The sequence below is a fragment of the Setaria italica genome, chromosome II (genome assembly GCF_000263155.2).
Source record: "Setaria italica strain Yugu1 chromosome II, Setaria_italica_v2.0, whole genome shotgun sequence".
In the NCBI taxonomy this organism is placed as follows: domain Eukaryota; kingdom Viridiplantae; phylum Streptophyta; class Magnoliopsida; order Poales; family Poaceae; genus Setaria; species Setaria italica.
The window spans coordinates 28,360,156-28,373,715 of NC_028451.1; the positions used below are offsets into that span (position 1 = coordinate 28,360,156).

Sequence of the window (13,560 nt, forward strand, 5' to 3'; positions counted from 1 at the left end):
GGAGAACCACCTGGGAAAACACTGCAACCAAAAGAACTACATGGCTCTGGTCTTGGCTAATTAATTAGAGACTCTAGTCTGGGGTAATCTTACCGAAAGGATAAAAGGGGAGACGTTGATGGGGTATAGCCCGGCCCTCAGGCTAATTTGCTCTATGGTAGCTTCGCAGTCTTGAGAGAGGTTTATACTCTGCTTCGACCTGAAACCTTAGCGGGTTACTACTTACTAGGGAATCTTTGTAAAAGTCTCGTAGCGTCCCTATACAATCACACATCGGAAGTGTGGTATTATGCTTGGCCCACACAGCATGGTTGGGTCTAAAGTTCTCTTGAACTTTTACACGACTTGTGGGTAAAAATGTACAATCTCTGCACAGTGTAAAACTATTATAATAGCCGTGCTCACGATCAAGAGCGGTCTGGACCCTCACATGAGTAATTTATCAGAAGTTGAATTAAATTGATCTTATTTATTGTTGTTATCTTTATTTATGATCATGCTTAATATGGATGGTATAAACATATACTTAGTAATTGCTAATAAAATTGACCAACCAAATAAAATGTTGAGATACTATTAAACCATAGCCTATCCTTGGATAGCCTTACACTACACATTCCTCACGCTTGCTGAGTACCAACCATAAGTGTACTCACCTTTGCTAAAACCGCTGCTCAGACCAAATCAACTTTGAGTAGGTTCCTAAAGACTTTGAGGAGTTCTAGGTGTACATGTGCCACCAGTCAACTGCCTGTGGAGTCATCATCATCGTTGGAGTTCCAATGCTAGAATAAAGACTCGTTTTGCTATTCCAATTAAAGACTTTCAGTCATATAATAATACTCTCTCTTTACGTTTTGACACTATCTATGTTATTTACTGAAGTCGTTGCATGTGTGAAACTTGACCCTAGCGCATATGTAATTCATTCATCTGGTTTTGCCTTTAAAACCGGGTGTGACACTAGGCGACGTACCCGTCGATAGCGAGGCACCAATGGTGATCTTGAGGATTTTGCCGGCTCAGTCTTTCGGATGTGCGTTGCGTGCGTATGTTCGTAGGGATAAGTATGCGTACGTGTATGCGAGCGTCTGCATCTACACCGTGTGATTAAAAAATGCTTTGTCATGTGCTTGTGCTTGATTCAAGAAAGACTACCTACAAATGTGCTCCAGACGCCTGGAACTTCCTGTAAACTGACCACGTGCCGACCTGATTCCCCCTATGCTCGCCATGTCTCCTTATCTCGACCAATTCGGGCTTAGGGGGTGTTTGGATACGAGATGCTAAATTTTAGTAGGGTCACATTGGATGTTTGGATGCTAATTAGGAGGACTAAACATGAGCTAATTACAAAACTAATTACACGGATGGAGTCTAATTCGTGAGACAAATCTATTAAGGCTAATTAATCCATCATTAGCAAATGGTTACTGTAGCACCACATTATCAAATCATGGACTAATTAGATTTAATAGATTCGTCTTGCGAATTAGACTCCATCTGTGCAATTAGTTTTGTAATTAGATTATGTTTAATACTTCTAATTAGTATCCAAACATCCGATGTGATAGGCGCTAAAGTTTAGCAGGGGTACACCCCCTCAGTGTGTGCACCCATTTGGATTCCCCGTTGGGGTTGAGTCTGATTGGGTGCGCGCCTTGCCATTATCGGCCAAACATTTTTGCTCCCTGGGACAGTTGCTGAGCTCTCATTGTTTCAATTTCTAACAAAGAGAGAGTTTCAGGTGAAGCTACCTGTATGTTCTGCACGTATGTGCCTTGATTGTTGTCCCAGCAAGACGAGTTCAGCTGGAGGGAGTCCCACACGAGAGAGTCAGCCTGACTGAATGCATGGATCACTCATAGGCCCTCCCATGGTATGCGCTCAATCCTATCGACTTGAGTACCACTTCATAGTATCAGACTATCAGCCTCCTTATTTTCCCAGTACTAGTATCTCCTAGGAACACAATGCGTTTTGAGACATGTGTCCTCAAAACCATTTTCTGTACCATCTTTCACAAGTATCATTTTTAATTTATCAATCGGACATGCTAGCGCCTGGACGTCCGATAAATTTTTTTTATCGGACGCTCCGTCGCAACATTGAAAAATAACTATCGAAACATCAAAAATCAACACGTGCAACATGAAAACAGATGAAACATCTGGAACATACAGTTGCAACATATATGTGAAAATATATGCAACATCCAGATAGAACATTTGCAACTTGCAACCTGAAAACACAACAGAAGACTGAAACAGATGAAATATTTTAAAACATATTGTTGCAACATATTTGTTGAACATATGCAACATTCAGATCAAACGCTTGCAACAATACTTCTGGGAACAAATGAAACATTCGGACAAAACTCTTACAACATGCTTCTGAAACACTTGCAACATATGCAACATGTGCAACATCTCTTGATCTACTTTTACAACATCCATATGATTCAACTGCTACACACCTTTGAAACGTCTGAAACAATTGAATCATACAATTGCAACATACGGGGGGAGAGAGAGCCTGACCACCGTGCAGTCCCTCTGGAGCCTAAGCACGGACACCACCTCCCTCTGGAGCTTGGTGTGACGACCGACCCTGAATCTCTCGAGTTAATCTTAATCTAAGTCCCTAATCACGTATCAGCTTTACCGAGTTTAAGTACTCAACCTCCAGTCCGGTCCCGACCCCTGAGACCCGACCCCTTTCCGCTGGCCTCCAGTTCCGACCCCGCCGACCCCAACTCACCCGCCGGATCCTTCTAAGTCTTCCCCAACACCTCCCTTCAATCTGACCGATGGACCCACGAGATCTTTTCCCCCAGATCTCCCGTGACAGGTGCACTCGAGTTGCATGCCCGCTTCAGAGTTCCCCCGCCGCGTGGCTCAACTCTTCCGACGTCCGCCGATCCGCCTCGTCTTCGGCCCGCGACCGGATGGATTCTCACGCCCCCTTCCCCAATCGCAGTGGTAGCCCCTCTGCAACCCTTTCTGCAGCACCTCGCCGCCCGCGCCCATCATCACATCGCCAGATCCCAGCCGCAGAGCCCGATGCCGCCCGTCTTTTCCGTCACCTCGCCACAGTCACGCCGCCCGGTCTTCGCTACACGACGATTCTTCCTCCGCCAACCCAGACCGCGGCAGCGACAACTCCTTTCCCGCCCTGTCAGAAGCCGCCCCGATAATCTGTTGCTCCGCGCTCGCCCGCGCGACCGCAGCCGCCTGTCTTCTCACCTGTGCGCCCTCGTTCCTAGCGCCATTTTCCCGGTCACTTCCATCAGATCCACCGCACGACGACGCCCGCCTCCGCCAAATCTCAACCACCAGCAAACCCGCGCCTGCGCCGCCCTGACGCCAGTGCCCAACGACCGCCGCGTCATCCCCGGAGTCCTGCTCCACCACCCTCGTCGCTCAATCGCCGCCCGGGCAGAGCACTCCATTGCTTCTTCCCCGGCCTTCGCGCCGCTCCCCTTCTCACTCCCGCGCTGCTATAAAAGGGAATGTGCAAGCCCCGCCGGAGTTTCCCTTGCCCTAGCTGCCATCTCTCTTGCTCCCTATTCGAGCTCACAGCGCCACCACACTAAGTCCCTGAGGAACTCTCCTCTCCGCTCCACACCGCTTTCCCCAATCCACCCAGCCACTTGTTCCTCCGTGCTGCGTAAGAGCTTACTTGTGATCCACAATAAGCACCGCCGCCGCCGGAGCACCGCCGGACATCTCCGCTGCAAGTCTTAGTGTTCCAGTTCCTCCGCCCGAACCTGCTCTTTCCCGACCCCAAACTTTCCTTGTAAGACGAAGGTAAGCTGATGACCCTTGTCCGCCTCGTCCGACCCTTCTGTTCGTCCGACCCCTTTTCCGTCCCGCCCGACCCTGTCTGTTCTGCTGACCCTTGTCCGCTTCACCCGACCCCTTATCCGCCCGATCCCGGTTCCGTCTCGCCCGACCCTGTCTGTTCCGCCGACCTTTCTCCGTCTCGCCCGAGGGCTCGGTTGTATCTTTTTCTTCGAACCGAGGGTGTATGTGTAAAACTTGGGGACCTTTCAGCGTTGAGTCTGAGGACCCCTAGCACACCAAATTCCTCTAGATTAAGGGTCAGATCATAAGTTCCTTTCCTCCGACCCTTACCTCTTGATCTCCATCAACTCCATTGAACTTTCCCACCTTCATGTAACTTGTCGCAAGTTTCTAGGCTCAGACTTGCAAGTGTTGCTGTTGAAATAACCGTCTAAATGCTAACTCTTGCATTGCATTTCGTGTAGAGCTTCGTCTCGCCGACGGCTACTACGAGCTGCACCGGGCGCAAGAAGACGACGGTGTAGCTGAGCTCCTGCCCCCAGAAGCCGAAGCCGCCCCAGCAGAAGAGCAGCTTCCTTCCTTCTCGCTTGAAGGCAAGCCCCGGATGCATGAAACCCCTATGTTTTTCAAACTTATGCACGCCCTCTGCATCTTGTTTGTGCATTTACGTATAGGGGTTATTTGGAACCATAGATGCATAACCTAGTTCCCTTGATCTGAACACTAGCTGTTGGACCGAGTAGATGCTTTGCTCAAGTAGGAAGCGGTAAAAGCCGAGTGATTTCCTGTCACTCGCGAGTTTATAGGAGTTGGTTGAGTTCTCTTCTGTTACAACTGTAAGGACGATGGACGGGGCAGGGTTTCGGGTAACTCTTTGGTGGTCGGTTGGTCGCCCCGTCTGTCTATGAAACTTGCTAAGGCCCGACAGTGGTGGTGTTCGTGATCAAGTGTTTGGAAGTACTAACCTCATACTTAGTATGGGATGAGGAAGCCTAGTACCGGATTGAACCTAGACGTGAGCGGTCGCCCCATTGTCCTTGGAACGGAGTTTCCCCTGCGGCCGCACGTGGTGGCAAGTGTGGTCACAGAACGGCAGAGGTCGGGTCTGTGGAACATTGCACCAAAGGAAATGGGCCCGACACGGGTTAGGGAATTGATGGGGAAGGCCGACACAGGAAGCGACCCTCGGTGGTGCGCGGATGTCGTGAGGTTAGGTTCACCATGCATGGTTAAAGAACTCGAATCGATTCGTCTGCCTCTCACAGTTTGAGACTGCTTGATCGCTATGCTACCCTGAGTAAGAAAGAAATATGATGATGACATGGTCTCGATGATGATTCATATTTATATACCTTTTGGTTGGTTCTATGGTTGCTTAGAGTAAGTTGCTAACTTAGACCGAATAATGAACTTAGAACCTGAGCTAAAACTTGAAAATAGGGATCTACATAGTGCTTTTGGCAAACAAACCCCTCAGCCAAAGAGCCTTGCATGTCTAGAAGTGGTGGAGTAGTTACCCCCGATCGGTTAAGTCTTGTTGAGCTTAGTAGCTCAGTCTTGTTGTGGCCTTTCTTTTCAGGTGAAGCCGCTGCTCCAGAGTCCTCCCCTGTTGGCACTTGGCCGCCCCAACTCCCTTCGGGTTGGACGGTCGAGTGGGATCCCTCCTCGGACGGCGAGGAAAGGGATCACTGACGTCTTGGCAGGCCTCACCAAGGACGTCCGACCCCGACGAAGTAGCTTCCGCTCGTTTTTGCCTTCTGTCTGTTTCTTTTGAACCTTGTAAAACTCTGATGTTGGTTTTCATGGCCGAACTAAATGGTTAAGTTGTTTAACTCAGTAGGACTTGTTGTATTCTCTGGAACCACTCACCTTCGTGTGAGTTTGCCAACTCGGTCCTGTTCAAGTGGTTAAATCGGATGAAATCCGACGGCACTTCGTGTTAACTTGGCCAAGGCATGGGTGTCGCACGTTAGGCGACTTAACCATGTTTAATCAAGCTAATCCGAAGTGGATCCGCCACACTTGGCCACCGTGCAATCCCAGGAGGCCGCGACGAGCAGGACGTGATCGAAGTGCACGATGAGGCGCAGACCTCGCGCACCAGCTTGAGCACCGTCGTCTTGCCCACGCCGCTGGCGCCCAGGCGCCGAGCGCGGCATCACAGTCGTCGAGGAAGCGGAGCGCCTCGTTGAGGTAGGCCCTCGAGGGCCCCGCCTCCATAGGGAGCCCGTCCTGGTCCTCGGGGTTGCAGAGCAACGGCGGCGGCACCTATGGCGTGGCTAGCGCGGCCTCCAAGATTGTCGCGCCCTGATCCCGGAGCGCGCGCAGCGCCTTGAGCTGCTACTCAGCCAGCCCGGCGACTGGGCCCATGGGGAGGAAGAGGTAGTGCACCAGGTGGACCACGTAGAGCTACCCGCCATCGTGCCGCGCCTAGATGGACGCCATCTCGTCCTGCGCCTCCTGCACGCGCCGCAGCCATGCGCACACGGGGTCTGATGCTGGCGGGGTCCGGGGCAGGGGACGCGAGCGTCGGGACCTCGAGCGTGCGGAAGCGAACCGTGGGGAGGAATGGGGAGCCGGCGCCAACACCGCCGCAGCCCCAGCCGTGGAGCGGCGCGCGGAGCGGGGTGGGTGGATTCGTGTGGGGGAGGTGAGGGGACGGAGGAGATTGGGACACTCACCGTGGAGAAGAAAGTGCTGGAAGGGAGGGGATAAGGTTTGTGGTGGGACCCATGGTAAAGAAGGGACGGGAGATAGGGGCACGTCAGCACGTGGGCAGGAGGCGCGGTGGGCGATGATAGCGACGCGTCCGATTTTTTTACTCCATCCGGACGTAAGAGTCCTAGCATTTCCGTTTATCAATACATTTATGTTGTCGTACGAGTATTGCTGAGTCTGCAAAGTGTGAGCTTTGGAAGAACAATGGAAATGCACCTCAATAATACCAAGCTCAGTTCTCGCTCCGACATGTGAAAATGGGGAAGCGTTATATGTTCTTCGCTAAAACCGTCACTTCCATTAATGTATTTTTTGAGTAGACCTGATGTTTTAATTATGAAGTTTTGTAATTGGTATGTCACTTACTTTTATTTTTGGTGAACACATTATATATATTACAACATGCATAAATTATTGGATAATGAATGATCCCGATTGGCCAGCTCAAAAGTTGCGCGGCAACGCCGCGCTGGATTTCCAGTGACAAGGAACGTCCCTCTGGTGTAGTTTCAACTACAGTATGCAGAGGATCGGTTCCCCGCTTCAGGGCTGCTGCCGCCTGCCGAGGATGCGGGTCGGATAGGATCTGGTTCGAAAAATCCAAACCGAGGGCTCATGGCGTCGTCGATCAGAAGGAACGAACTCGGCGGCACGCACAGCGCCGAGGCCTCTCGAACCGAACACCCCGCGCATGGTACAGGAACGCAGGTTCAGGCTACAAACGCCCAAAAAGGAGCCGCGAATCCTAGGAGCAATCACGAACCCGCGACGGCAACGCAGATCGCTAGTGCGCGCGCGCTGCTGCTGCACGATCCAGTCAGCGGCAGCAGCAGCAGCGTCACATGGCGAGCCCAGCGGCCATGGAGGAGTGCAGCAGCGCGCATGTGGCCTCGGTCCTCGGCCAGCACCCACAGGACGCCGCGCCCGCGCACATGGCTTGCGACGCGCGGAGCAGCCCATGGTCTCCGGCGCCGAGATGGGCGCGCATACGGCCGGGGCGGGACCCCAACTGACGAGGCAGGCCCCTTCTCGGCGCAGCACCGGGGGCAACTGCCACTAGCTCATTGAAGGCGCACGCAGCTTTGCTGCTGCCTGCTACCCGCTCCCAACCACCTCTCGAGACCACCGGTGACCGGTGCAGCTGCCGCCGGCATCCGGCATGTGGGTTTGCCTGATGGATGCTACTAGCAAAATTCTAGTGTTACCAATAATATTCGTTTTGCTTTAGTACTTAATTTGCCTAAAAAAAAACTAGGCGTGATTGCTTAACTCGTGAAGGTCAGAGCTGGATTTGATTGTGAGGGTCAAGTAGCTTGCGCCTTGTCCGTTCCAGCTTCTTTTTGAGGGTCAAGTACGTTGCTGCTCGTCGTGGATCTAGATGCGTTTGGTCAACACCCTTGCAATCCGTGAGAGACAAGCAGAGAGCTACATGGCTGTACACGAAGCAATTGTTAATCAGAACTGTGATCTGGATCTGATGTTAGCTCCAGCTAAGCTGCACCTGGCTCTGATTCTTTTTGGAAGCTCAATTTGCTCTCTTGCAGATCTCTAGAGGTTTGGTCAACCCCCCTGCATTTCGGGAGGCAACAAGAAGAAGTGCACCGCACATGGGGGCGATTCTTACAACTCGGTCGATCGTGCTTCCGAGTCCTACTCCTACTAGCTTATGATCGTTGACCAGCCTCAACAACCGCTCTCAACCCTTCTTTCGAAAAGCTGAAGACGACGACGCCAGCTGCCAATTGGTAGCAGCACTTGGTTTTCCACCTGGGTCCTGGACTCCTGGGCCATGGAAAAAGGTTGTAGTAGTCTTTCCGAGCTAGCACGCGTCCACACACGCACAATTTGTGAACCCAGGGCCAGGGAGGGTTGCGTTGCGTGACATTGCAAAGACGCACCCGCATCGGGCGTGACCGTAGCGGCGGTAATGGCGTCACGTAGAGCAACAGCTACGGCGCCATACGGCACGAGAAGGATGTGCGGTGAGGACGACGGCGGACCAAGTCGCCATGACGCCGGCATGTGCCAGGCCAACGGCTGAACACGCACAATATGTGTTGCAAAAGCGATGAAATTTGTTTTGCTTTTTTGGAATTTTCACGAGATTTTTATATGACGCCCTGGACTGTTTCGCCGGCACGCATGGTTCTTGGCGCACCACGAGTTTGCAAAGCAAGTAGCGGTGTAGCACAGGTGAACTAACTTGCGGTACAGGACCCGTTTAGCAGGGTTGCAGCCGTGGCCGAAACGGCTGCGGCTGTGGCGGCTCCGGTGGAGGTAAAGTTAAAGTCGTTTTGGAAAGTGTTTAGCAAAACGGCTTCTCATGTGCCTTTAGAAATGGCTGTGATAAGTCAAATGCCAATGCCCTTGACTATGTGGATTGTTTGAATAGATGAATAGAATGCTTAACATTTGTTTATAAATTTGAGTTCATTAGAAATTTAAAAAAATAAAAGGATTATTGTTTAAGCAATAATAAAAAGGATTATTTTTCTTCTTTAACTTTTGTTTTTCCTTAATCCGGTCCACATCCTCCCATTCTTTTTTTCTCTTTGTTTTTTCTATTTCTCCACGCCATCGCAATCCATCCTTGTGACTCTTCCTGACCGTTCGCTAATTTGAGTTCAATAGAAATTATGAATATAAACTAAAAGAATCCGTGCGCCTGTAATTACAAAAGGAGGCATAATCCTAGCATGCAACCATACAAGCTAATAATTATAAAAGTAGCCATGATCCTTACATAGCATGCAACCATATAAGCTAGCTGGCATGCTCAAGATGATCTAGAAAGGAAGATTGCTCTAGCAAGATCATCTCGGAATTTATCCATGGTCCAATCATCAGTTTCCATATTGGATGTATCTCCATCATCTTGAAAGGTATAGTGGGCATATAATCAGCATTCCGATCGCATTTGCAGAAATCCTTATCTTGTGCGTGGTTTTCACGAACGAAGTTATGGAGACACCTGGTTGCGGCAACTATCATCATTTGCTTCTTCATTTGCTTCACCGGGGAGTTGACGAGCCCCGAACCGGACCAGAGCTGGGCCTGAACCGGCAGCCGCTCGTCACACCGTTCATCAGCACGAACCTCCTGTGAAGCCGTCTCGTTGGTGCCCGCTGCCGACGCTTCGGTGACGACGCCGGAAGTGCCATCATCGGCACGGAGCCAATCCGGCCCAAGAGCCGCGACTGCTGCTCCGAACCACCACTCTGGCCATCCTCCATGCCCAGGCATGCCAACACCTATGGGCATGGCTGTGCTTCCAGCCGTCATGGGGCTGGGCCACGTGCCGGCGACTAGGCTCGCCGCGGCTGGGACACCACCCCACGATGCGACAACGTGGCCGGTCCAGTCTGGACCGGTCTGGCGGCGCCGTCCGCCCCCTGCAGTTGCTGCGTCTCCAGGCGCACCGAGGAGTCCGGGCCATGCGCCTGCCACCACGTCGGGAGGCAATCCCACGGCGGCCAGGAGGGCGCCTAGGGGACTTGTCGGCAAGCCTCCTGGACACATGAACGGGGCGCCGCTGGCCCATTCGCCGGCCGCATCCTGGAGCCCACCACCAGATCTACCCCTTTCAATCGTCGGAGCCCCTTTTCCAAGCGACGCAGCTGCATCCCCCTCATCCATTTCGCCCGCCACCACCAGACCGTGAGAAAGAGGGAGAGAAGCGGATGGAGTAGCGGTTCGGGATGAGGACGCCGTATCGATTGGAAGGAGGTGGTGGCAATTTAGCTGTAACTTACCGTGAGATCCAGGGGTAGTTTCGTAATGAGTGGGGTGCGGACGGAGAGGAAGCCATGGGGAGCTGTTTTTTTTCGGATTCTTCTCGCTAGTACAAAATGGAGAATGGCTTCACGAGTGCTTCGCGAGAAAAGCTGTTTTTTTGAAGGGTGTTTGGCGCAACTTCTCCGAAACCGCTTGAGAAGCTGTCCAATAAATCCTACCACGGAGCCCTGAATTCCACGTGAAAGAGAAGAAACAAATTCACGTTTAGCTGAGAACTGAGAAAACAAAACTCGCGAGCAATTCATCTGGCCCCAGGGATTTTTTATATACAAATAGAAACGCCTTCACAACTTGCTGAAGAGTTGTTTAGAGAGGGAGGAGAAAAAAATCGGTTCTCGCATATTCGAGGCAGGTCCTTGGCTGCTTGCCGTCTAACACCAAACACCAGCTCACCCAACAGATTCCTGCCACGTATACCTCACCGACACCAAGCGATCGAGCCGTATCATACGTGCCAGTAGCACCCTTACGTGGCGCTCCCCTAATGGTCAGAAGAGCTGATCGCGACAGCGCTCCCGTCGCAGCTCGAGCTCAACGCATCCGATCACACCCGACGCAGCAGCGCCCGTGCAATTATGCCACCGCGTGGAGCCCGCGGGTCCGGGGCCCACTTGCCAGTGACACGGCTGGCTCAGCCATCATCGTCGCTGACACGCCCCCTGAAAAGGGCTTATCGGATACCCGCAAAAAAAAGAAAGAAAAGGGCTTATCGGAGGAGTAAGCGCGAAGTAATCCCAGCTCATCGCTCCAAAATTACCTTGCCACGTCGATGACACCGTGGATTAGCGTGGTAATCAAATGGGGAAATGGCGAGCGAGGCAGCCTGGCTATAAAAGAGCTCCTTGCCCCTCCTTTCCTCCTCCCCGCCCCACCAACACTCCCAAGCCACCACCAGCCATCCCATCTCCACTCGTCCACAGCCAAAATCCGCCTACCCAATCCCCATCCATCCAGCGCCCACCCACCACCGTTCCAGTGAGTTCGAGCGAGGTAAGCTTAGATCTGAGCGAGTTCTCGCGCGTCGCAGGTAAAGTTCACTCTCCTGACCCTCTTCCTCCTCTCCTTGTTCTTCTTGGTTTCGTCTTCCTCGAGCAGACAGCGAGAGACCCGGGACGTTTTAGATCCTGGGCTTCAGATCTGCTATTTCTTCTTCAGCTTGGTTTTTAGCAGTCTAGGTTGCTAGTTTGGTAGCCAAGAGGGGTTCTTTTTCCACACCTCCCTTGTGCAAGTCCGTGCGCAGATCTACCATCAGAGCCATCTGTTTTTTACTGTGGCTGTTGGGTTCTGCCTGATTTGTTCTTGGTTTGCTAGAAAGAAAAAAAAACAAAAAAAAGAGTTTTCTTCAGGTCTACTACTAAAGTCTAGATGGCTGCCGCTATAGATCTGTCCGGGGAGGAGCTGATGAGAGCTCTCGAGCCTTTTATCCGGGATGCCTCTGCTCCTCACGGGTCCAGTCCGCTTCTCCAACACCACCACCCTCTCAGTCCCACCTCTCCCTTCTCCTTCCACCACGCCGCCGCCTACGGTGGCGGGTACCCGTTCGCCGCCGGAGCCGAGGGGGCGGGCCAGCTGAGCCCGGCCCAGATGCAGTACATCCAGGCCCGCCTCCACCTGCAGCGCCAGGCGCAGTCCTCCGTCCTGGGCCCGCGGGCCCAGCCCATGAAGGTCTCGTCGGCGTCTGCGGCGGCCCCGACCCCGCCGCGGCCGCAGAAGCTGTACCGCGGCGTGCGGCAGCGGCACTGGGGCAAGTGGGTGGCGGAGATCCGCCTCCCGCGCAACCGCACCCGCCTCTGGCTCGGCACCTTCGACACCGCCGAGGAGGCAGCGCTCGCCTACGACCAGGCCGCCTACCGCCTCCGCGGCGACGCGGCGCGCCTCAACTTCCCCGACAACGCCGCCTCCCGCGGCCCGCTCCACGTCTCCGTCGACGCCAAGCTCCAGCAGCTCTGCCAGAACATCGCCGCATCCAAGAAGGGCGCCAAGAAGTCCGCCGCAGCCGCCACGTCATCCTCCGCCCCCACCAGCAATTGCTCATCGCCGTCCTCCGACGACGCGACCTCGTCCTGCCTCGAGTCCGCCGCCGAGTCCTCGTGTCCGTCCCCGTCGCCGTCCGCCTCGCCCGAGTCGACGGTGCCGGAGATGCAGCAGCTGGACTTCAGCGAGGCACCGTGGGACGAGGCCGCCGGCTTCGCCCTCACCAAGTACCCGTCGTACGAGATCGACTGGGACTCCCTCCTCGCCGCCAATTAACCACCCGCCATTCCTTCTTGGCTCCTACTACTACTACAGCAGCAGAAGCTTAACGGCCGTCGCGCAGATGGGATTTTTGACATCTCGCGCGGGCATTAGTGGATTATTACCTCTAATCCCGTTCGTTTTGTGTAGATGTTTCAGAATTCGTTTCGGGTGTACTCATGTCAGTCAGTTGTAGATGTCTGTTAGGGTTTGGTTCCCGGAGGGGAGAACCAACCGATGGGAGGCCGGCGTTTTTGTGTCCGGCGTCTCCCGGTGGTCGGTCGGCCACTGGTCAGTGGCTCCGGCCGGTGAAGTGTCCATTGTTCTAGCTTTTGTTTCTTGGTAGATGGTGCTGCTCTACAGGTTGTAAGAACAGCAGGGTGTGATGTGATATTATTAGTATGATGTAAAATCAGCTCGTTGGGTCGAGGACTTGTAATCTGATGAACTACTATTGTTAGTGCTATATTATCTTGTTGTAAAAAACTCTGCGTTGTGCAATCGTAGTACTTGTTCCATGGGTGGTGTTGATTTACGATCGATGATAGTACTACTCCGCACTTCGCAAAAATGATAAACTGATTTGATTATAATCCTGAGAGGTATTGGTGCCAAAAAGCCACAGCAGGATCCAATGAGGTTGCCATAGGCACATACTACAATGCTGATGAACGCAGAAACTGCTTTTTCCTTATCATCCGATGGTTGTATAACACGCAAAACTATGATGCAGTGGTTGAGTATCATAGGTCGAACGCAGGCTGCTTGAATCATGAACTGGCCATGAGTGAACCAAAAGTTCCAGGCTGCTTGAATCATGAACTGGCCACGATGAAGCCAGGAAAGTCTCCTTCACACTTCGACAAGCAGTCTGTCTGCTAATTTTGCCGAGAGCAGCAGTAGCTAATCAAGCAGGCAAACCGTCTGCGTCCATCTTAGTGTAAGGAATCTTGCTCACTAACACAAATTCCTCCTTGCTCAATAATCGCTTGCGTATCATCCA

The 13,560-nt window shown here is 52.7% G+C and overlaps 1 protein-coding gene across 1 annotated transcript; it reads left to right on the forward strand.

Annotated features, from left to right (window-relative positions):
* The first annotated feature begins 11,168 nt into the window (after window positions 1-11,168).
* On the forward strand, window positions 11,169-13,075 carry LOC101755201 (ethylene-responsive transcription factor RAP2-13). Its single transcript, XM_004956621.4, has one exon. The coding sequence runs from the start codon at window positions 11,688-11,690 to the stop codon at window positions 12,570-12,572; it is 885 nt and encodes a 294-aa protein (XP_004956678.1). The 5' UTR covers window positions 11,169-11,687; the 3' UTR covers window positions 12,573-13,075.
* Window positions 13,076-13,560: the final 485 nt, after the last annotated feature.

Bases quoted from the DNA above. Each gene is read 5' to 3' on its own strand.
- LOC101755201 (XM_004956621.4), top strand. From the start codon at position 11,688: ATGGCTGCCGCTATAGATCTGTCCGGGGAGGAGCTGATGAGAGCTCTC.